We start from the raw sequence: 25,360 nt of genomic DNA, 5'->3' as shown, positions 1-25,360 counted from the left end.
CCGGACCGGGGCATGAACCCGCGTCCCCTGCATCGGCAGGCGGACTCTCAACCACTGCACCACCAGGGAAGCCCCTGAAATACTTTTGATCCATGGTTGATTGAATCAACAGATGTAAAACCCATGGATAAGGAGGGTTGACTGTACATTGATTTTGTATCCTGCAACTTTGCTGAATTCATTTATTAGTTCTAATATTTTTTTTGTTTAGTTTTTAGGGTTTGCTATATATAGTCTTATGTCATCTGCAAATAATTCCAGTTTTACTTCTTTCTTTCCAATTTGGATGATTTTGTTTCTTTTCCTTGCCTAATTGCTGTGCCTAGGACTTCCGATACTATATTTATAAATGAGGCAAGAGTGGGCATCCTTGTGTTGTTCCTGATCTTAGAGGGAAAGCTTTCAAATTTTCATTATTTTGTTAGCTGTGGGTTGGTGTGTATGACCTTCATGATGTTGAGGTACATTCCTTCTATACCTACTTAGTTGAGAGTTTTTAATCATAAGTGGATGTTGAATCAAAACTAAACAATGCCTTTTTTGCATCTATTGATATGATTATATAATTTTCATCTATTTTGTTAATGCGGTTAATGTTTTTTTTTAAACATCTTTAGTGGAGTATAATTGCTTTACAATGGTGTGTTAGTTTCTGCTATATAACAAAGTGAATCAGCTCTACGTATACATATATCTCCAAATCCCCTCAACTTGCATCTCCCTCCCACCCTCCCTATCCCACCCCTCTAGGTGGATACAAAGCACCGAGCTGATCTCCCTCTGCAATGCAGCTGCTTCCCACTAGCTATCTATTTTATATTTAGTAGTGCATATATGTCCATGCCACTCTCTCACTTCGTCCCAGCTTACCCTTCCCCCTCCCCATATCCTCAAGTCCATTCTCTACATCTGCATCTTTATTCCTGTCCTGCCCCTAGGTTCTTCATAACCATTTTTTTTTTCTAGATTCCATATATATGTGTTAGCATAAGGTATTTGTTTTTTCTCTTTCTGACTTACTTCACTCTGTATGACAGACTCTAGGTCCATGCACCTCACTACAAATAACTCAGTTTTGTTTCCTTTTATGGCTGAGTAATATTCCATTGTATATATGTGCCACATCTTCTTTATCCATTCATCTGTCGATGGACATTTAGGTTGCTTCCATGTCCAGGCTGTTGTAAATAGAGCTGCAATGAACATTGAGGTACATGAGTCTTTTTGAATTATAGTTTTCTCAGGGTATATGCCCAGTAGTGGGATTGCTGGGTCGTATGGTAGTTCTATTTTTAGTTTTTTGAGGAACCTTCATACTGTTCTCCATAGTGGCTGTATCAGTTTACGTTCCCACGAACAGTGCAAGAGCGTTCCCTTTTCTTCACACCCTCTCCAGCATTTACTGTTTGTAGATTTTTTGATGATGGCCATTCTGACTGCTGTGAGGTGATACCTCATGGTAGTTTTGATTTGCATTTCGCTAATGTTCAGGGATGTTGAGCATTCTTTCATGTGTTTGTTGGCAATCTATATGTCTTCTTTGGAGAAATATCTATTTAGGTCTTCTGCCCATTTTTGGATTGGGTTGTTTGTTTTATTGACATTGAGCTGCATGAGCTGCCGGTATATTTTGGAGATTAATCCTTTGTCAGTTGTTTCGTCTGCAAATATTATCTCCCATCCTGAGGGTTGTCTTTTTGTCTTCTTTATGGTTTCCTTTGCTGTGCAAAAGCTTTTAAGTTTCATTATGTCCCATTTGTTTGTTTTTATTTCCATTTCTTTAGGAGGTGGGTCAAAAAGGAGCTTGCTGTGATTTATGTCATACAGTGTTCTTCCTATGTTTTCCTCTAAGAGTTTTATAGTGTCCGGTCTTACATTCAGGTCTCTAACCCATTTTGAGTTTATTTTTGTGTATGGTGTTAGGGAGTGTTCTAATTTCATTCTTTACATGTAGCTGTACAGGTTTCCCAGCACCACTTATTGAAGTGGCTGTCTTTTCTCCATTGTATATTATTGCCTCCTTTATCAAAAATAAGGTGACCATATGTGCGTGGGTTTATCTCTGGGCTTTGTATCCTGTTCCATTGATCTATATTTCTGTTTTTGTGGCAGTACCATACTGTCTTGATTATTGTCGCTTTGTAGTATAGTCTGAAGTCAAGGAGCCTGATTTTTCCAGCTCCATTTTTCTTTCTCAAGATTGCTTTGGTTATTCAGGGTCTTTTGTGTTTCCATACAAATTGGGATATTTTCTGTTCTCGTTCTGTGAAAAATGCCATTGGTAGTTTGATATGGATTGCATTGAATCTGTAGATTACTTTGGGTAGTGGAGTCATTTATAAAATGTTGATTCTTCCAGTCCAGAAACATGGTATATCTCTCCATCTGTTTGTATCATCTTTAATTTCTTTCATCAGTGTCCTATAGTTTTCTGCATACAGGTCTTTTGTCGCCTTAGGTAGTTTTATTCCTGGGTATTTTATTGTTTTTGTTGCAATGGTAAATGGGAGTGTTTCCTTTATTTCTCTTTCAGATTTTTCATCATTAGTGTATAGGAATGCAAGAGATTTTGTGCATTAATTTTGTATCCTGCTACTTTATCAAATTCATTGATTAGCTCTAGTAGTTTTCTGGTAGCCTCTTTAGGATTCTCTCTGTATAGTATCATATTATCTGCAAACAGTGACTGCTTTCCTTTTTATTTTCCGATTTGGATTCCTTTTATTTCTTTTTCTTCTCTGATTGCTGTGGCTAAAATTTCCAAATCTATGTTGAACAATAGTGGTGAGAGTGGACAACCTTGTCTTGTTCCTGATCTTAGAGGAAGTGCTTTCAGTTTTTCACCATGGAGAATGATGTTGGCTATGGGTTTGTCATATATGGCCTTTATTTTGTTGAGGTAAGTTCCCTCTATGCCTACTTTCTTTAGGGTTTTTTATCATAAATAGGTGTTGAATTTTGTCAAAAGCTTTTTCTGCATCTATTGAGATGATCTTATGGTTTTTCTCCTTCAATTTGTTACTATGGTTTATCACATTGATTGATTTGAATATATTGAAGAATCCTTGCATTTATGGGATAAACCCCACTTGATCATGGTGTATGATCCTTTTAATGTGCTGTTGGATTCTGTTTGTTAGTATTTTGTTGAGGATTTTTGCATCTATGTTCATCAGTGATATCGGCCTGTAGTTTTCTTTCTTTGTGACCTCTTTGTCTGGTTTTGGTATCAGGGTAATGGCGGCCTCGTAGAATTAATTTTGGAGTGTTCCTCCTCTGCTATATCTTGGAAGAGTTTGAGAAGGATAGGCGTTAGCTATTCTCTAAATATTTGATAGAAATCACCTGTGAAGCCATCTGGTCCTGGGCTTTTGTTTGTTGGAAGAGTTTTCATCATAGTTTCAAATTCAGTGCTTGTGATTGGTCTGATTATATTTTCTATTTCTTCCTGATTCAGTCTTGGAAGGTTGTACTCTTCTAAGAATTTTTCCATTTCTTCCAGGTTGTCCGTTTTATTGGCATGTAGTTGCTTCTATTAATCGCTCATGAGCCTTTGTATTTCTGCAGGGTCAGTTGTTACTTCTACTTTTTCATTTCTTATTCTGTGGATTTGAGTCTTCTCCCTTTTTTTCTTGGTAAGTCTGGCTAATGCTTTATCAATTTTGTTTATCTTCTCATAGAACCAGCTTTTAGTTTTATTGATCTTTGCTATTGTTTCCTTCACTTCTTTTTCATTTATTTCTGATCTGATCTTTATGATTTCTTTCCTTCTGCTAACTTTGTGGTTTTTTTGTTCTTTCTCTAATTGCTTTAGTGTAAGGTTAGGTTGTTTATTTGAGATATTTCTTGTTTCTTAAGGTAGGATTGTATTGCTATAAACTTCCCTCTTAGAACTGCTTTTGCTGCATCCCATAGGTTTTGGGTCATTGTGTTTTTATTGTCATTTGTTTCTAAGTATTTTTTGATTTCCTCTTTGATTTCTTCAGTGATATCTTGGTTATTAAATAGTGTATTGTTTAGCCTCCATGTGCTTGTATTTTTTAGTTATTTTTTCCTGTAATTTATATCCAGTCTCACAGCGTTGTGGTCAGAAAAGATACTTGATATGATTTCAGTTTTCCTAAATTTACCAAGTCTTGATTTGTGACCGAAGATATGATCTACCCTGGAGAATGTTCCATGAGCACTTGAGAAGAATGTGTATTCTGTTGTTTTTGGATGGAATGTCCTATAAATGTCAATTAAGTCCTCTTGTTTAATGTATCATTTAAAGCTTGTTTTTCCTTATTTATTTTCATTTTGGATGATCTGTCCATTGGTGAAAGTGGGGTGTTAAAGTCCCCTACTGTGACTGTGTTACTGTCAATTTCCCCTTTTATGGCCTTTAGTATTTGCCTTCTGTATTGAGGTGCTGCTATGTTGGGTGCATAAATATTTAAAATTGTTATATCGTCTTCTTGGATTGATCCCTTGATTATTATGAAGTGTCCTTATTTGTCTCTTGCAATAGCCTTTATTTTAAAGTCTATTTTGTCTGATATGACAGTTGCTACTCCAGCTTTCTTTTGATTTCCATTTGCATTGAATATCATTTTCCATCCCCTCAGACTCAGTCTGTATGTGTCCGTACGTCTGAAGTGGTTCTCTTATAGACAGCATATATACGGGTCTTGTTTTTGTATCCATTCAGACAGTCTGTGTCTTTTGGTGGGAGCATTTAATCCATTTAAATTTAAGGTAATTATCGATATTTATGTTCCTAGTCCCATTTTCTTCATTGTTTTGGGTTCGTTATTGTAGGTCTTTTCCTTCTCTTGTGTTTCTTGCCTAGAGAAGTTCCTTTAGCATTTGTTGTAAAACTGGTTTGGTGGTGCTGAACTCTCAGCTTTTGCTTGTCTGTGAAAGTTTTATTTTCTCCATCAAATCTGAATGAGATCCTTGCTGGGTAGAGTAATCTTGGTTGTAGGTTTTTCTCCTTCATCACTTTAAATATGTCCTGCCACTCCCTTCTGGCTTGCAGAGTTTCTGCTGAAAGATCAGCTGTTAACCTTATGGGGATTCTCTTGTATGTTATTTGTTGTTTTCACCTTGCTGCTTTTAATATGTTTTCTTTGTGTTTAATATTTGATAGTTTGATTAATATGTGTCTTGGCGTGTTTCTCCTTGGATTTATCCTGTATGGGAGTCTGTGGTTCGTGGACTTGATTGACTATTTCCTTTCTCATATTAGGGAAGTTTTCAACTATAATCCCTTCAAATATTTTCTCAGTTCCTATCTATTTCTCATCTTCTGTGACCTCTATAATTCGAATGTTGGTACATTTAATGTTGTATCAGAGGTCTTTGAGATTGTCCTCAATTCTTTTCATTCTTTTTTCTTTATTCTGCTCTGCAGTAGTTATTTCCACTATTTTATCTTCCAGGTCCGTTATCCATTCTTCTGCTGCAGTTATTCTGCTGTTGACTTCTTCTAGAGAATTTTTAATTTCATTTATTGTGTTGTTCATCGTTGTTTGTTTGCTCTTTAGTTCGTCTAGGTCTTTGTTAAATGTTTCTTGTATTTTCTCCGTTCTATTTCCAAGACTTTGGATCATGTTTATTATCATAACTGAATTCTTTTTGAGGTAGGCTGCCTATTTCCTCTTCATTTGTTAGATCTGGTGGGTTTTTAACCTTGCTCCTTTGTCTGCTGTGTGTTTCTGTTATTTCTCATTTTGCTTAACTTACTGTGTTTGGGGTCTCCTTTTTGCAGGCTGCAGGTTCGTAGTTCCCCTTGTTTTTGGTGTGTGCCCCCAGTGGCTAAGATTGGTTCAGTGTGTTGTGTAGGCTTTCTGGTGGAGGGGACTGGTGCCTGTGTTCTGGTGGATGAGGCTGGATCTTGTCTTTCCTGTGGGCAGGACCGCTTCCACTAGAGAGTTTTGGGGTTTCTGTGACCTTATTATGGTTTTAGGCAGCCTCTCTGCTAATGGGTGAGGTCATGTTCCTTTACTGCTAATTGTTTGGCCTAGGGTGTCCAACACTGTAGATTGCTGGTGGTTGAGTGTTTCTTGGTCTTAGCATTGAGATGGAGCTCTGTGGGAGAGCTTTTGCTGTTTGATATTACGTGGAGGTCTCTGGTGGATTAATATCCTGAACTCTACTCTCCCACCTTCGAGGCACAGGCCTGACACCTGGCCGGAGCACCAGACCCTGTCAGCCACATGCCTCAGAAGAAAAGTGAGAAAATAATAAAGAAAGTAAAAAATAAAATAGAATAAAATAAAATAATGTTATTAAAATAAAAACAAAAAAGATTAAAAATTAAAAAGTATTAAGAAAGGAAAAGAAAGGATAAAGAAGAGAGCCACGAAACCAAAAAACAAATTCACCAATGATAAGAAGCACTAAAAACTATAGTAAAACCAACCAACAAACAAAAAAATGGACAGATAGAACCCTAGGGTAAATGGTAAAACAAAGCTATACAGGCACAATCACACAAAGAAGCATACACATATGCCCTCACCAAAAGAGAAAAAGGAAAAAAATATATATATACATATATATATATAAACAAAAAAAGGAAGAGAGCAACCAAATTATTAAACAAATGTACAAATGATAATGAATTCTAAAAACTAAACTAAGATGAACGTAAAACCAGAAAGAAATTAGATGCAGAAAGCAAACCCCAAGTCTACAGTTGCTCCCAAATTCCACCATCTCAATTTTGGAATGATTTGTTGTCTATTCAGGTATTCCAGAGATGCAGGGTACATCAAGTTGATTGTAGAAATTTAATCTGCTGCTCCTGAGGCTGCTGGGAGAGATTTCCCTTTCTCTTCTTTGTTTGCACAGCTCGTGGGGTTCAGCTTTGGATTTGGCCCCGCCTCTGTGTGTAGGTTGTCGGAGGGCGTCTCTTCTTGGCTCAGACAGGATGGGGTTAAAGGAGCGGGTGATTCAGGGGCTCTGGGTCACTCAGGCTGGGGGAGGGAGTGGTACGGAATGTGGGGCAAGCCTGTGGTGACAGAGGATGGCATGACGTTGCAGTAGCCTGAGGCACACCGTGTGTTCTCCGGGAGAATTTGTCCCTGGATCACGGGATCCTGGCAGTGGTGGGCTGCACAGGCTCCCGGGAGGGGAGGTGTGGATAGTGACCTGTGCTTGCACACAGGTTTTTTGGTGCCTGCAGCAGCAGCCTTAGCGTCTCATGCCCATCTCTGGTGTCTGAGCTGATAGCCGCAGCTTGTGACTCTCTCTGGAACTCCTTTAGGCAGTGCTCTGAATCCCCTCTCCTCGCACACACTGGAACAATGGTCTCTTGCCTCTTAGGCAGTTCCAGACTTTTTCCCAGACTCCCTCCCAGCTAGCTGTGGCGCACTAGCCCCCTTCAGGCTGTGTTCACACCGCCAACCCCAGTCCTCTCCCTGGGATCCGACCTCTGAAGCCCAAGCCTCAGCTCCCAGCTCCTGCCCATCCCGGCGGGTGAGACAAGCCTCTCAGGCTGTTGAGTGCTGGTTGGCACAGATCCTCTGTGTGGAAATCTCTCCCCCTTGCCCTTTGCACCCCTGTAGCTGTGCTCTCCTCCTTGGCTCCGAAGCTTCCCCTCTGCCACCCCTCGTCTCTGCCAGTGAAGGGGCTTCCTAGTGTGTGGAAACCTTTCCTCCTTCACAGCTCCCTCCCAGAAGTGCAGGTCCTGTCCCTATTCTTTCGTCTGTGTTTTTTCTTTTTTCTTTTGCCCTACCCAGGTACGTGGGGAGTTTCCTGCATTTTGGGAAGTCTGAGTTCTTCTGCCAGCGTTCAGTATGTATTCTGTAGGAGTTGTTCCACATGTAGATGTATTTCTGGTGTATTTGTGGGGAGGAAGGTGATCTCCACATCTTACTCCTCTGCCATCTTGAAGGTCTCTCCTGATGTGTTTAATGTTAATGAGATGTTGATCCACTCTGCATCTCTGGAATAAATCCCACTTGATCATGATGTGTGATCCTTTTTAATGTATTGTCGAATTTGGTTTTCTAATATTCTGTTGAGGGTTTTTGCATCAATATTTATCAGGGATAGTGACCTGTAATTTTCTTTTTGTGTGGTTTTCTTGTCTGGTTTCATTATCAGGTTTTCAGGCCTCCAAAATTGAGTTTGGAAACATTCCCTCCTCTTCAAATTTTGGAAGAATTTTAGCCAGCTAGGTTTCAAACCTTCTTTGAATATTTGGAAGAATTCATCAGTATAGCCAGCTGGTGGTAGACTTTTGTTTGTTAGGAATTTTTAAATTACTAATTAGATCTCCTTACTAGTAGTCAGTCTATTCAGAGTTTTTATTTCTATATGATTCAGTCTTAGAAGATTGCATATTTCAAAGAATTTTTTCATTTCTTCTAAGTTGTCCAGTTTGGCACATAATTGTTCATAATAATCTCTTACGATCTTTTGTATTTCTCTGGTACCATTTGTAATACCTCTCTCATTTTAGGTTTTATTTATTTGAGCCTGCTCCCTTTTTTTCTTGGTAAGTCTAGTGAAAGGTTTGTCATTTTTTTTTAATCTTTTCAAAGCACCAGCTGTTGGTTTTATTCATCTTTCCTCATGTTTTCTAAGTCTTTATTTCATTTATTTCTACTCTGATCTTTATCATTTCCCCTTTTTTACTAACGTTTCCCTTCATTTGTTCTTTTTTTCTGGTTCTTTTAGGTATAAAGTTAGATAGTGTATTTGGATTTTTTCTTGTTCCTTGAGGTAGCCCTGTATCTGTATGAACTTCCCTCTTAGAACAGCTTTTGCTGCATTCCATAGGTGTTGGAATGCTGTGTTGACATTTTTTTCTCTCAATAATTTTTTATTTCCTCTTTGATTTCTTTTTTGACCCATTGGTTGTTTGGTAGCATGTTTTTTTTTTATTTTGACGTGTTTGTGATTTATCCAGTTTTCTTCCTAAAATTGATTTTTAGTTTCATACCATGTGGTCAGAAAAGGTACTTGGTATAGTTTCAGTCTTCTGATATGTTTTGTGATCTAACATGTGTCCTATCTTGGAGAATGTTCATGTGCACTTGAACATGTATGTTCTGCTGAATTTGGATGGAATGTCCTGTATGTGTGTATTAAATCCATCTGATCTAATGTGTCATTTAAAGCTAATGTTTCTTTATTTTCTCTCTGAATGATCAATCCATTGATGGAAGTATGGTGTTGCAGTCAATTTCTCCCTTTAGGTGTCTTGATATTTGCTTTATATATTTAGGTGCTCCTGAGTTGGGTGTATATATATTTACAAATGTTATATCATCCTGCTGGATTGACCTTTTTATCATTATCTAATACCCTTCTTTGTCTTTTACTACAGTCTTTGTTTTAAAGTCTATTTTGTTTGATATAAATATAGCTACACCAGCTTCCTTTTTATTTTAATTTTCATGGAATATCTTTTTCCACTCCTTTACTTTGTCTGTATGTGTCCTTACATCTGAAGTAAGTCTCTTGAGGCAACATATAGATCAGTTTTTTTTTAATCCATTCAACCACTGTATGCATTTTGATTAGAGAAGTTATTCTATTTACATTTAAAGTAATTATTGATAGGTATGTACTTATTACCATTTTATTACTTATTTTCTGGCTATTTTTGTAGTTTGTCTCTGTTCCTTTCTTCTTCTCTTGCTCCTTTCCCTTGTGCTTTGATGACTTTCTTTTTTGTTATGTTTAGATTTCTTCTTTATTGTTTTTGTGTCCCTACTGAAGGTTTTTGCTTTGTGATTAACATGGTGTTCACATATAACAGCCTATATATATAGCAGTCTCTTTTAAATTGAGAGCAAGTTAGGTTTGAACATATTCTAAAAACTCTACATTTTTATCACTGCCATCCATGTTTTATGTTTTTGATAGCATATTTTTTATTTTAAAAATTTTATGTATGTCGTAACTAATTATTGTAGTTACAGTTACTTTTACTACTTTTTTTCTTTTAACCTTAATAATAGCTTAATAAATGGTCAGTCCACTAGTTTTACTGTGTATTTACCTTTACCAGTGAAATTTTTACTTTCTTTTGTTTTCTTGTTACTTGTTAGTGCCTTTTCTTTTCAGCTTAAAGAAGTCCCTTTATTTTTCTTTTAAGGGTGGTTTAGGGATGATAAAATCCTTTAGCTTTTGCTTGTCTGGAAAATTCTTTATCTCCCCTTGGATTCTGAATGATAACCTTGCCAAGCAGAGTATTCTTGGTTGGAAGATTTTTCTTTTCAGCAATTTGAATCTATCATGCCACTCTCTTCTGCTCTGCAAAGCTTCTTCTTGAAAATAAGCTGGTAGTCTTATGGAGGTTCCTTTATACATAAAAAGTTGTTTTCCTCTTGCTGCTTTTAATATTCTCTCTTTAACTTTTGACATTTTTATTGTAATGTGTCTGTCTCTGGGTTTGTCTTATTTGTAACTCTCTTGTCTTCCTGGACCTAGATGTCTGTTTCCTTCCCTAGGTTAGGAAAAATTTCAGCCATTATTTCTTGGCATAAACTTTCTGCCCCTTTTCTCTCTCTCTTCCTTTTTTGTCATCCCTATCATGTGTATATTAGTCTGTTTGATGGTGTACCATAAGTCCCTTAAGCTGGCTTCACTCTTAGTCATTTTTTTTCTTTTTGCTGCTCTTACTGAATGAATTCCATTATCCTGTCTTTGAGTTTTTTTTTTTTTTTCTTCTGCTTGATCTAGTGACCCCCTTTACTGCATTTTTTCAGTTCAGTTATTGTATTCTTCAGCTCTGTGACTTTTGTTTTGGTACTTTCTTATATTTTCTATCTCTTTGTTGAAGTCCTCACTGTATTCATTTGTTCTTTTCTCAAGTTTGGTGAGCATTTTCATGACCATTATTTTGAACTCTATATCAGGTAAATTACTTATCTCCATTTCATTAAGGATTTTTTTTTTTAATCTTGCTCTTTCTTTTGAAACATATTCCTTGGTTTCCTCATTTTGCTTGCCTCTCTGTGTTTCTATGTATTAGGCAAAAGAGGATACCTCACCCAGTCTCGAAGGAGCTCTATTGTGTAAGCAGTGAACATTGTTGTTTGACCTTGCCCTAGCTCTTGGTGGTCTCTCAAATCTTTGTGATTGTTTAAGCAGTGTGGTTTATTCTTGATAAGTTCCAGTTTTTGAGGTTGTGCTAAGCCCTATCAGTGTTCAAAGGTAGGGATCTTAGTCAGCCTCTAGCTTCAGACTGATTTGAAGCCAGACTCTCAGGCATCAGCTTTAAAATATGCAAATATATATAGTCTGGTGGGACCACTGTTGTTATCTTTACTGACCTCCAAACCAGGTAATTTGGAGGTGACAGTTGCAAAAGTCAGGGCTGTAGACGAGTGTATATGCTCTTTTCTGGGAGGTACTGGTGAGCTGTAGCAAGGCCTGGGAGGGTGCAAAGATGGCATTCCCCTAGCCTAGGTTCCCAGAGAGCTCCTCTGTAACCCCTAGATGTGTGGAAAGCCTGAAGCTACTCCTTGCACTGAGGCTCTAGGACAAGAAAATGGGCCTTTTTTAGTGGAAAACTGGGGGTGTGTTTCAGTCTGCTATGTCACTGGGGTGGTAGCTGTGATGCCTAATTGTTTCAGTCTCCTGAGGCCCAGAAATGCAGGCCTCCCTGGCCACCAGGGCCAGGTACTCAAGGGGCATCACCTGTATTGACGCTCTCCACCTGCGGGCTTCATTGGGGCCACAAGATAGTGTGGGTGATGCTAGCAAGGAGAGGAAACACAAAAATGGCACCCACCAGTGCCTCTGTTTCCTGATGATGTCCAAAGAGAGCCCTGTGCTCTTGGCAGTTGCTTTAAGATTGGCTACTGAATCTCCTACATCTGTGGTCTAGGTGCTTTTTAAACTGCTGCCTTTTCTCTGAGTCTTAGGGTGAGTTAGTCTGCATGTGAGCCCTTTAAGAGCAGACTTCTAGTACCCCACAGCCTTTTGGGTCTCCTGAACCTAAGTCCTACTGGTGTTCAAAGCTGGTGGTTTTCTGGGCTCATTTCTCCAGGTCTGTGTGGGGCACAGACTCCCCGTTTCTCAGGGAGAAGCGCTGTATTGTGAGATTCCTCCCATCCATGGGTCACTGCGTCAGAGGTGGGGTTTTTGATGAGACTGCATCTCTGCCTCTCCTACGTGTCTCACTGTGGCCCTTTTATCCCTTGTTGTGGAGGAACACTTCTGCTAGTTTGCAGGTCTTTTTCAGAGGGAATTGATCCATATGTAGCAATAGATTTGGTGTGTCCGTGGGAGGAGATGTGTTCAGGATCTTTCTACACCGCCATTTTGAATCACCTCCTGAATTGTAGTATAATTTTAAAGAATGTTGTATAGAATTTATTTCTTCAAGGACATTTTAGGTGTTTGTCACAATTAAATTGATCTGGTTTTCAGTTAATATATCAATGTAATATTTGTAGTTTCTTTGAAAACATCTCTTATTTCGTTTATCTATTTGTCTAATGCTAATACTTGACACCTACCCATACAATTTTTATTGCTAGTCAAAGTACTCTATTTAATTGTTTGAAATGAATCAGTCTCTTTAAAGACCCAAATATTTTTCTGTTCTTGATTCACATATACTCCAAAAAGGTTTACTCTATTGTATACCAGTTTTGTAAGTATTTTCAGTTATAGTCTAGACATTACTTTTTTTTAAGGTTCCTTGAGGGCATTATTCTAAATGAAATAAGTCAGACAGAAAAAGATAAATACTGTATGATCTCACATGTGGAATCTTAAAACAAAACAAAACAAAACAAAAACAAAACTGGTTATTTATTCTTGAATAGAAACATATCAGCATTTATTGGGATGCCTGATTCAAGTCACAGATTTAGCTTGTGTAGTTCTTTATCTAATTTGAGTTAAATGACATTGATTGATTTTAACTTACTTTTCCCTTTGTTATCATGTTGCTTTTATTAAATTGCATTTCTATTCATTTATGGGTTTTCCTTTTAGTTTCTGTCTTTTGCTAGAAGCAGTAGGGAAGGGGACTGGGTGTGTAATGGCCTAAATAATTATTATCTCAAAGCGACTGTGGGTCTCTGTCCAGCCTACAGAATTGAAAATAATTTTCAAAGCAGAAAACGAATTTGATGACTAACTTCTGTACAATTATTTTTTCATGTGGAGGCTTGCCCTAAGAAAAGTAAAGAAAAAAAAAGATCAAAATTAAGTGGAAAATGAAGTCATAATATGCATTTAAGTGAATGGGTTACTCTTAAGCTTGTGTAGATAGTGAAAATGATTTCATATGTGTTAAAGGGTTTGGAGATAAATTAAAGATTAAAAAGTGAAATTTCATTGTGTAATAATTTACATGATAATCCTTTATGATATAATTTATTCAATGAATATAATTATGGATATTTCACTATATCTTTTTTGAATACTCAGTATGTATTCATATTGCTGTAAATGAAGACATAGCTACGAAAAGGAACATTAACTACCCTCAGGAAATTTTCAGCCCTTTAAAAGGTTTTATATTTTAGAGTTCTTATATTTTCTGGCTCTGGGCTAGTTGTTTTATATATGTTATTTCCTTCAATACACACTTAATGTGATTATTCCTACCTTACATATAAAGAAGCAGAAGTTCTCTCCTATTTGACCTCCACTTTGAGAACCTCAGCAGTAATTTTTTTTTTATCCCTGATTAACTTGTTGGCTGCAGGAAGCCAGCACCTCCCTGCCACTCCCCAAATTCTAAGTACACGTTCACCTTCTCTACTTGGAGGTCAAATAGGCATTGCAAACTTGCCATGTTTCAGTCGACTTTTGTGCTTTTCTACATCTCAGTGAATGGCAACCCCATCCTTCCCCAAACCCTGCTCAACCCACAGCCTCCTACATTTCGGTTGATAGCAACTTCATCCGAACAGTTGTTCAGGCCAAATGTTTTGGAGTCAGTAAGTCTTCACTTCTCTTTTTTCCTCACATTCTGCAGCATGTGCAAAACGTGCAGAAAGTTCCATCATTTCTACCTTCAAGATAGTTCAGCGTACGATCACTTCTCAGTGCTACCATCCTGGCCAAGCCATCTTCTCTCATCTGGATCACTGCAGTACCCTTCCTAACTAGTCCTGCTAATTCTGCCTTTTCTCCCTTTTGGTTTGTTCTTAGTGAAGCAGCCAGTATTCCTTTAAAGTATAAGTCAGATCTTGGCACAGCTGTGCTCTGAATGCCAAAGTACCTGCCATGGCTATAAGAACCCCCATTTTCCCTGCATCTCCCTCCTTGTTACTCAACCCCCCACCCACCCACTTTGCTCCAGTCACGTTGGCCTCTTCTCTGGCCCTGGGTCACACCAGACACCCCGCCAGCTTAGGGCCTTCATACCTGCTGTTCCCTCTGTCTGGAGTTCCATCAGGTAACTCTGGCACATTTCCTCAGATCTTTACTCAAAATCAAATTTTTAGTGAAGCCTTACCCAAACTTCCTGTTTAAAATTGTATTCACCTCACAAGACTCTCTTGAATACTCTTTTTTCCTTTCTTTTTACATTTTTCTCCATTGCCTTTATCTCTTTCACATAGGGTATGTCTGTTACTTGTTTATTTTGTTTTCTGTATGTTCCATGTAGATTGCAATAGATATTTCACAAGGGCACAGATTGTTGTCTGAATCCAAAGAGCCTGGCACCATATGGCACTAGTAGTTATTAAACAAATGAGTATTGATTGAGTAATGGGTGAGCATGAGTAAATGAAGATCCTTTGTTTACTTCACCTCACCAGCCTCTTAGTCTGGCCATGCTGACCTACTTGAAGCTACTTACCTATACTCTGCTCTCCACTGTCTCTGGGCCTTTGAACATTTGCTCCCAGTTCTTGGGCCCATGATTTCCACTCCTGTCCCTCCCCATTCACTCTTTTTCAACGTACCTCAGGACCTTTGGACCTTCAGGACCACAATTTATTGGATAAAACTTAATCTGACACTCTCACTTGACATCATGCCCTATAACCCAGTGTCACTCTGGGTTAGGAGTGGTTTCTGGGGATTCTCCTAGTGTCCCCCACATATTTCTGTCACCACAGTTAACATGTTGCCCTTGATTTCACTGTTTACTTCCTCTCTTCTCTCTATACATTCACCGAGGTCAAGGGCTATGTTGTATTTGCCTTTGTATCTTTCATACTTAGCATAGGACTTGGTGGGTCAGTGAATGTTGCTGAATTAATGGAATTATGCTCAATGGTTTTACTGATAGTGTTGCACAATCCAGATGATTGAAGACCACTGCCTAGAGATGTCAGTGAATATTACATTTATTACATTTTCTGTCTATGTGTTATTAAAAATGGATCACATTTCAAACCCTTCCAAAAACCCTCCAGCATTGTTTTTAAAACTTGGTGATTTATAAATAAAATGTACTTTAGAGAGACCTGGGAATCATAAATTGAGGCATGATAGAATCCTTCTAAGAGTAAAAGGGCATTGGCCAGTGATAGAAAAGTGAGATAATATTATTTGAAAACATTAAGAGGAACAAAGTTTCCCATAATTAACTTCTATGCCATATTAGTAAGAATATCCAACTGTAATTACAGAGGATATACACTTGAAAAATCAGATTACTGCCATGAAAAAATAAAACAAAAAAACTCAGGGCTCTATTTTGAATACAATGTTCTGTTTGGTTCCCATTGTCAATGTAATATTGGTTAATGAAAAACAGCAGTGGCCCTTATGAGCACAGGCTCTATTTTAAAATAATCAGGCTAATTCGGCAAAGAGATTTATTTAATTAGAGCTTCTGACATAATAAAGCTGAAGGTATTTTGTGCCGCTTTGCTTTATTTTTAAGTCCCAGGAGTCAAAACTGATATGAAAATGTTGCAGGTGTGGACAAACTGAAGGATATGAAAAGAATTTTACTCTTAATGTATGAAATTGTGCAAATGACAAGCTCTCATGTACACCCAGTTTGTAGTAAATGATTTAAAGGCATTAGCAAAGGAAACGCATCCAGCATGTAGTTCATGAATTTCATTGAGAGCTGAATCATCAGCATTGACTCATTGCCTGCTGGTGCTTATGGTGGCTCTTCAGTGGGTCAAAACTCACGCATCCTTTCCCACTTTAAAAGTTGTTGAAGTGATTATTAATTTTCAACATCAAATGATAAAAACAAAAGTAAGAAGCATGTAAATGTGCTTATATTTTATGGTACTTGGATTTACATTTAAAATCAGTGCGTAATAGAGAACGAGTGTGTTGAGATGACATTTCAATTTTAAAGGGTATTTCTTCTTTAGGGTAACAACTATTCAAAGAAGGAATACAATTTTCACAGTATTTTTAAATATCTGATGACCAATAAGATAGAATATCATAATGTAGACCTTGTCTTCTCTCATATACATTGGTTATAGTATAGATTAAAGCATCTCCAAGTATTGTAACATGTAAACTCAAAAATTCAAAAGAATTTCTTTGTTTACTAGAGTCTAATTCTGGTGCTGTTAGTCAGTATACTTCTCCATATGGCGACACACACACACACACACACACACACACTATAACATGATAAGTTCAATATTATATGTGCAAGCCACTTTCATTCTGTGGCTATGTGCTGTCCTAAGACCCTAGAATCCTTCGCAGTCAGCTTTCAGAAAGATGAAGAGAGCATGGAGAAGGCACATACAGTTGTTAAAGTTATTGGCCGACAAATGAGGAGCGTCACTCTTACTTGTATTTCATACTCAGATCTCATTTGAGAATCGGTCACATGTCATATCTTGACACAAAGCCTGAGAAATGTGGCCTTTAGATGAAGAGTCGCTTTTTGCACCCAGCTCTGTACCGTGGAAGGGGAGAACGAATGTTGATAGACGGAAAGCCACTTCTGCCTCAGCCCGTGTGTGTCAGATGGAAAGGCCCTTAACTTCCATTCTCTCAAAGGCTCAACGTTTAGTTCTCTCGTCCACACTCCGACAGTTAGTGTGAAGTATACCTGAGTTTTGAAAGGATTTGGCTATTGGAAAATGTTCCTAATATATTGTCAGGACTGTCCTATGCTTCAGTATCCTGGTCACATGCTAAATTTTGTCTGTCTTTAAAAACGTGGACCTAGAACCACAGGTAGTACTCATTGCTTAATGTTTGTTATGGTTAGGCAAGTGTCATAATTTTCCTCCCTGGTTTAGGATCTTACACTTTTGTTAATACAATACTAGCTTGCCTTCTGTGTTTGGAGCTCTGGCAACCCGAGTTCACCTTGAGCTGTGACCCACAAGTCTTTCATATGAATTCTGCCCCATGTGGTGACCCTGTTACTTTCGCATGTTTACCAGGTGCTTGATTCTTCCGGTTAACATATTCACCGCCTGACCTCCACCTCTGTGGCCAAAGCAGTTCTGACATTTTCAGCAGCTCTTTTCTTACCTTTAGGAGAGGTATTTATTCACCATAAATAAGCGTGCTGTGAAGAGTGGCTGGGGCTGCATATTATTAATTTTCCATATTTAACTTCATTATTTCCATTGTTTGATATGGTTCTTCCAGTTTTCATAATGATGCTTCAACATGATTTTATCTATAGGCCTACTTTAATTTAGAATAACTGAGTGATATAAATTTCATTTTTGTGTTTGCTTTTGTTATTTTATTGTTATAATTTTAAAAAGTGAAATTTATTTTTATGACTTTATAAATGGTTCATGATTATTGCAATATAAATACATAGGGCAAGGAAAAGGAAGTAAAAGTTACCTAAAATCTCAGTACCTAGAAATAAGTATTTTTAGTATTTTGACCACCAATCTTTTGTAAATTCTATCTATACACGTATATGTGTAACACACTCACACGGATACAATTATGAGAATACTATCTACATCATTTTTATCAGTGAGTTTTTTCTCAGGGCTGGTATTTTTGCTGTTGTTAATCATGAGGAGGCTACTTACTACTATTCTCTTTTTGTTGGTCGGGTAGATTCCAGTTACTTTCCTGCTATAAATAATATTGCAATAAATATTTCTGTACAGGATTTCTTTCCTCCAAGTGCTTTTTTGTCAATGGGATTGAAGCCTCGTTTGGAATTAGTCTGTCTGCTAGTTTCAGTTTCAACTCTTGTTTGTTTTGATGGTTCTCTAGGACTGTGCAGATCAGATCCTACATTCTTTTTTCTTGATAAATTTATTTTATGCAGGAGAGTTTGGGCAGTAGCTTTTTATTAGAATGTGTACATTTTCCTTCTATGCATTTATTCAGTTTAGTGCCTGGTAAATGGATGTAAAAGATGACTTTCCATTGGAGATCTCACTTTTTATCAAAATTTACATATTACAGTCTTGTAGAAACTTTTTTTAAGGATCATGAAACTTATTCCACATGGCACAGTCTTGTCCAAAATAGTCTTTTGTTCCAAGTCTTATTTAAATTTAAGTATCTGATCTTTCAAGACCTATTAAAACAACGTCAGATCAAAGAAAAGGCCATTAGTTTGATAACTAGCTTTTAGTAAATCTATGCTAATTACCAATCTCTTTTTGAAAATGTTCTCAAACATCTTATTTGCAGTTTATTTTATGATTTTACAGAGATTTCTATCTCCTTATTTCATAGTTTTTGTAGCACACCATTTCTATCTGCAAAAAAATATATTATCCCTCTTTGCTCCTGCATACCATATTTTGGCCTGATTTCTCAAATGTTACTGAGATCATATGTGAGATGTTTTCTGGAAATGACAGTGTTGCTGAGTTTATCACTCACAGTTTGCTTTTACTGGCACCATCCATTTGTTTGTATTGAATGCCTAGCCTACTATAGGCATGTACTTGGGAAGACATTAGGACCATCATGGTGGGTGAAATAGACATATTACTTCATCCTGTGGAACTTGCAGTTTAGTGAGGCGCCAACTATTCAAGAAATACATTTACAAACAAATACAAGGTTACAACCGAGATGAGTGGCAGGGGAGGTATGGTGAGTGACATGGCTACACATGGATATTCATTGGCTACACTGATCAAGGGGAAGCCTTCAGGAAGGTTTCCCTGAGAGAGGGTTGAGCTGAGAGCTCTCGGATGAGGGAAGAACATGTGAAAAGGGCTGTGATAGGAAGGACCATGTCACAGTTGACAAAGTCTCAGAATGCCAGGTCAAGAGTTTTGGTCCTTATCTTGACAAAAGTGAAGTGTCAGTACACAGTGGAGGGACTTCACTGGTGGTCCAGTGGTTAAGAATCCGCCTTCCAATGCAGGGGATGTGAGTTCAATCCCACATGCTGCAACTAAGACCCAAAGCAGCCAAAAACAAATACATAACTATTTTTTTAAAAAAGGAAATGCTTTAAAAAAATACACAGTGGAGTGATGTGATGACACGCATTTAGAAAGAATCTCTGTAGTTGTAATTTGGAGAAAAACTGTAGAAGGCAAAAGGAGGTTTAGGGTTCCAGTTGCAGGCTTTTGCAAGAGTCCAGTTGCAAAAAATGATTAATTTAGGTTAATGTGGCTGTGGTAGTGAAGATGAAGAGAGGTAGATACATTCTCCAGATATTTCGTGGGAAGAATTGAAAAGGTTTGGTGACTCATGTATTAAGTATTTACAAATAGAGGAGAGGAAAGCATCTAAGACGATGCCTAAGTCTTCGGCTAACCAAACACAATGGAATTTGGTTCCATTTACTGAGATGCGAAAACCTGAGAGGACCTGTTTTGGTGAGAAAGGTCACAGGTTTGTTTTGGAGCAACTGAAGATGTTAATCACCCAGGTAGATGTTACATTCTAGAATCACAAAGAGTACTTTAGTCTAATATGCTCGGTAATTTCTTTGAATAGTTTTCTAAAGTTTGCAATTCTCTTTAAAACAAGAATTTTAAAGAGTTTATTGCCCTTTATTTTTGTTTAACATATTATGAAAGAGAAGATGATTCAAAGATTTAAAAATACACAGTCTTTTATGGGATTCCTCGAATACTTCCTAACTCTAGTGAGTAGGCTTTGTTCTGCTTTGTATGTTTTTTATTTGCATATTTTGGGCAGCGTAATACAGCTATTTTCATCTTTTCCTAAGTAGAGTGTATTGTTGTGGATGACTAGTATTTGAATCAACTGTACACCAAATGATGTAGGTAAGGGTGAGGTATAAACAGTGAGAAATTATAACTAGTAGGACATTAGAATGTATGGTGTTCTTTGCAGACTATAAACAATTTTTAACGTCAGAGATAATAGGATTTTTAAGAGCCATTTAAGGACAATTACTCCTTGTCCTGCATAATGGTTCTTTTTTTTGTTTTTGTTTTTTGTTTTTCGTTTTTTGCGGTACGCGGGCCTCTCACTGTTGTGGCCTCTCCAGTTGCGGAGCACAGGCTCCGGACGCGCAGGCTCAGCGGCCATGGCTCACGGGCTCAGCCGCTCCGCGGCATGTGGGATCTTCCCGGACCGGGGCAAGAACCCAGGTCCCCTGCATCGGCAGGCGGACTCTCAACCACTGCGCCACCAGGGAAGCCCCTGCATAATGTTTTATTCTAACCTCAGTCACAGGTTTTTGGGTGATATATTAAATATTTTATAAAAATTCAAATCTGAATATAAATGTGCTCTGCAATCTGAGTCACTGACTTTCTTCTGATTATTTCGACTGTTGAATGTGTGTTGCCAATATAGTGTGCTAAAAATAGGGCTTCGCTTGTGGCGCTAGTGGTTGAGAGTTCGCCTGCCGATGCAGGGCACATGGGTTCGTGCCCCAGTCCGGGATGATCCCACATGCCGCGGAGCGGCTGGGCCCGTGCGCCATGGCCGCTGAGCCTGTGCGTCCGGAGCCTGTGCTCCGCGGCGGGAGAGGCAACAGTGAGAGGCCTGCATACAGCGAACAGCAACAACAACAACAACAACAACAAAGTCCTAGAGTTTATGGAAGATTCTTAAGTGGCTTTTCAATGGAGAGTTGATTAGCAGGTGGTTTGAGTTTTTCTACCCTGCCATCCTCACTCCTTAAATAAGGGCCCATTGTCTTTTCTTACATGATTAACATGAGACCGAAAACAAAATTAAAAAGGGTTTTTTTTCCTGGAACAGAGACGAGTATTACCAAAAAGAAAATTGAAGCAATGTAAGATGTTTTTTCTAATTTTAGTTATGGTATTTTATTGTTTTTTTATGCTAACAACATTTAAATATTTCCAACTTTGGTCAAAATGTGAAAATGAATGCATTTTTCATTAAAAAAAAACTAATGTCTTATTATTCTTTTCATAGGTCTCATATCTTTTGGGTGAACAGAAGTCTACCTTTATGGGGCTTACAGGTTATGTACAATTTTGTTATATTCCTATATTTCTGGATTTATTTATATTTTACTGAGCAATACTAGCGGGGAGAAAAGTTTTGACATTAAAAATGAGTTTTGGTTTATTGTTTAATTAATCTTGATGCACATCTTAAAATTTTTATTCCTTTCTTCACGTTTATGTGAGCCCTCCATTGTACCTTTTGAGAATTTCCTCATGATCAGGTTTAGACTTCAGAAAGCTTTTCAGGATCTGAAGGAAACTAAAGTAAACCCAACCTTGTTTGAAGGCACAACAAGTTCTCCAAACTACTTTAGGCATTCCTAAAGTCTTAGGCTATATCATCTTTGAAAAATTAATCAAAAGCCCGTAAACATGTTTGCATTTTTTATTTTATGTGGTGAATGTTGGGAACATGGTAGAATCCCAATAAATAATTGTTAAATGAATAAACAAATGAACAAACAGTTTGTATTACCAATAGGAAGAGCTTGGTCCCTAAGCAGATAATTTTGTAAATAAAACAAAAAGTGTGCCCTGGCATAAAAGGAGTCCTGAAGAGGGAGTAAGGGAACCTGTGGAGCACGGTGTGTCTGAACTACATTGTTGCGGTGTTCCCTGGAGTCCTCTGGATCTCTCTTTGTTCCTTTTTTTTGTTGAATTTCATGCCAGGCAAACTTTTTACAACTTCCCATCTCCTCTACTCGTGTCTCTTTCCTGCATATACTTTTTAGTTTCTATTGTTTTTCAAAAGCAAAAATCATTCAAAGAGGAGAGTCTCTAAGATTAAAAACAGTTGAGTCTGAAAGAAATGGAAGGACTCTTAAGTCTCACTGTGTATAAACAACCTTTAAAATACTTTAAAATCAAATGTTTGGGTTGTCTTTTAAAGTCAGGATGATTGTGAGGTCTGTACATTTTATATGTGACAATGAATTATTTCAATTATGTATGCATTGTGATTATAACTATGAATCAAGTTTTTACTGTGTCTGCATATTTTGTATTTTATTGAAGTCAAGTTGTGTTTTATGGTTTTTTTTACTGACTTTCATTTCAGTGCTGTACACACTTGTAAAGTAAGTCAATATTTTTATGAATAGTTATATATGGCCTTGAAATATATTTTGATCTGTTCAAATTGCTTTTTATCTGATAGTGATATTCTAAAATAATAAAAACACTCATTTTCACATAGGATTTTGGGCAATTCATGCTAAAAGTGGTCTTGAGATCATCTAACAATGTATACCTCTAGAAAAAGTAAGAGATTATGATTTAGAGAATTTGTGGAGAAAATCGAAAAAGTGAAAAATTTCTATTTTAATGTCTGTCTACTGTATGTACTTCTGGACTTATTTTACTTAGATTGTCATGCATTCATATGTTTTTAAATTGTCCTTATATTTTAATATTCACCTAAATCAAAGTTTTCATTCCAACAGGAGTCAGAATCTAAAACTCTATGGTATCTGCCTTTCTCATGCAGATTGACTTTACCCTCACAAATCTATGAACAAATATATTTGTTATCTCAGTTATTTCATGTTGATGCTTCCTTATTTTGATTATATTCCTGTCTCCTGAAGTGCTTAGGGTCTGTAACACAAAATAATTTGGATATCTTTACTGCTTACTTTTTCTGTTGCACTCATAGCTCTTTGGTAGCTGAGCAGAGGAAACTGTATACAGAGTAGAGAATAGAGAGAAAAGTGGAAGCTTGTCTAGGGGGCTGCAGGATGCCCATGTCCAGTGGCTGAAGGGGAATTGTCTGTGAAGTCCATTCAAATAAAATCTGAAAGTATCTTGAAGAGCTGACATGGACTATTTTGTTTAATGTTTGAGAATGTTTCATTTTGTTTGAGGTGGGTGATAGGATGGAAAGTATCCTTCAACTCCAGGCTTGTATTCTTTTATTTTCTGAAGGGAACTGCCGTTTTTGGTGGGTGTACTGAGATGGTGGTGGTGTGGCTGGGGGAGAGCATTATTTGTGGTGGGACAGTTGTGTGTGATTGTGTGTATTAAGAATACACACACAAACAAAACCTATTCTTTACATATGGTGAAGATTCCAGCCATCTGATTGTTCTAATCCCACATTTACATTTGTGGTAATAAACTTAAAAAAAGACTTATTGAGGAGTATTAGAAATTATAAAAACTAAGCTGTAGTTCCTGGGAAAGCCTGCTGCCTACCACCTGTATATAGAAATTAAAGTGCCACATAGCACCTCCTATATCATATATAAGTATATATGCATATACACACATATATGCACATATATATAAAGTTAAAAGCATTGTAATCAGAATATATATTTTGATTTTGTTGTATTTTCTCATTAAGGTATAATTTATATTTTAGGTTTCAGTGGCATTGATAAGTCTCTTTGAAACAATACTACTTGGTTATCTCAGTTATAAGGTAAGTTATTTTAATTAGAAGTTTTCTGCTGGTAGAACACATTACTAGCATTGACCCAGTATTCCTCTATTTATAATTCATACTCTGGGGATAAAGCCACCTCTTCTTAACCCCCTTTAACTATTTTGAACCTCTCCAGTATGTGATAAAAAGCTGTGGTAACATAGTAATGTTTTCCTTGGTGGCTTAAACATACTTCTGTAATTCCCACAGGCTAATTTACCCATTATGTGCATGCTCATATGAGACAAGCAGATGGAATGGTTTGGCTTTTTATTGTTCTCCGTCTCTTCTCCTGATCTGTACAGGAAACACTGAGGGAGAAAAACATGTCTGTTAGGAATTATTTTAATGAATTCCCTTCATTTTTGGCGAAGGTTTGCTTGGCTAACCCAATTTAACAAATGTTCATTAAGTTCTTATTTGATGAAGAGCACCACACTGTGCATTCTTTTTTTTCTCAATGAATTTACAATCTAGAAAGGGGGGTGGACAGGAGAAAATTATATAGACAATAATAATACAAGGCTGAATAATAGGTACTTCCTATGAGGTGCAAATAAAGTCCTGTGGGGCTTCATAGAGAGAGGTCATATGGGGTGAAAAGACTGATTTAAGCAGAATCCTTGAATCAGTAACTTCACTAAAGAAAGATGAAAAGGCAGAACAACAGGGATTTGTAGAATCAGCAAAGGCGTAAAAGAAGGAATGTGCATATAAAATTGGAAGAATGAATAAGCATTTAGGTTTGGGCAGAGTATGGCATATGTGGGAAAATATTGGTGGAAAAAGATGGGACAGTATAGTGAGGGCCTTGTACGGCAACTTATAGTGGGAAGTTGATGCAGGATGTTGAGCACAAGAGTTCTATAATTGTAACTTAAGTTTTAAGAGTATTAGTTCAGAACATCTGTGCAGCACAGGTCAAAGAGACATGGCACTGAAAACCACATGCTCAGTTAAGATGCATTTGCAGTATGAAAGGAAAACTTCGAGTGAAGCTTTGCCTGGGTGAAAGGAATACATTCAATGCAAGATAAGTCATGAAGGTAGAAACTAAAGAAATCATCAACTGATTAGTTGAAATAGATGAGGAGAAGAAAATGTCAAAAATCATTTTAAGATTTCCTAAATCCAAATGACTGGGAGCAAGGCAGTAAAACCAAGAAAAGTTACATCAAGAAAAAAATCAGACTGGGGTCGAGATAGGTGGAATAATGGAAATGGTTTTGGAAATGATGAATCTGAGGTATTTTTGGCCAAATAGCTGTGACATGCAGGCAATTGAAAAGGAGGATCTGGGACTTGCAGGAGAGATTTATTAAGAATTGGCAGTCATTTCCATAGAGATGATGAAGGAAGCATGCAAGTCCATTAAGGATGGGATAGTAGCCAATGGAGAAGAGAAGGCCCACGTTAATGAAGATGCTTATAGTGTGTCCATAGGAAGAACCAAGCAATGAGGACAGACAGAGGAATAGGTGAGAAGCGTGGAAAGTCATCAGAATGGTTGTCTAGTCATCACGGATTTCCAGTTCGCAGTTTCTGCATGTACGATGTCAACAAGTGCACTCAAGGTTCTGTTTTGGGGGGATTCTTATCTACCATATAAATTTCTTTCTCACTTCGTAATGTAAGGTTTTGAAGATAACATTCCCTAGACTACTTTTTTTTTTTTTTT

At 37.4% G+C, this 25,360-nt stretch overlaps 1 protein-coding gene across 2 annotated transcripts in view; it reads left to right on the top strand.

Moving 5' to 3' along the window:
• Window positions 1-25,360, top strand: part of LOC103075343 (potassium channel subfamily T member 2) — a 265,002-nt gene that overhangs the window by 4,707 nt on the left and 234,935 nt on the right. For both annotated transcript variants that reach the window (XM_007471495.1, XM_007471494.1), the window contains exons 3-4: window positions 21,223-21,271; window positions 23,620-23,679. In XM_007471495.1, the coding sequence (XP_007471557.1) occupies window positions 21,223-21,271; window positions 23,620-23,679 (109 nt within the window). The remainder of the gene's footprint in view (window positions 1-21,222; window positions 21,272-23,619; window positions 23,680-25,360) is intronic.

The sequence above is a fragment of the Lipotes vexillifer genome, unplaced genomic scaffold (genome assembly GCF_000442215.2).
Source record: "Lipotes vexillifer unplaced genomic scaffold, Lipotes_vexillifer_v1.1 scaffold764, whole genome shotgun sequence".
In the NCBI taxonomy this organism is placed as follows: Eukaryota; Metazoa; Chordata; class Mammalia; order Artiodactyla; family Lipotidae; genus Lipotes; species Lipotes vexillifer.
The sequence above is the reverse complement of the archived record's forward strand: the minus strand, read 5'-3'. Positions and strand labels throughout refer to the sequence as shown.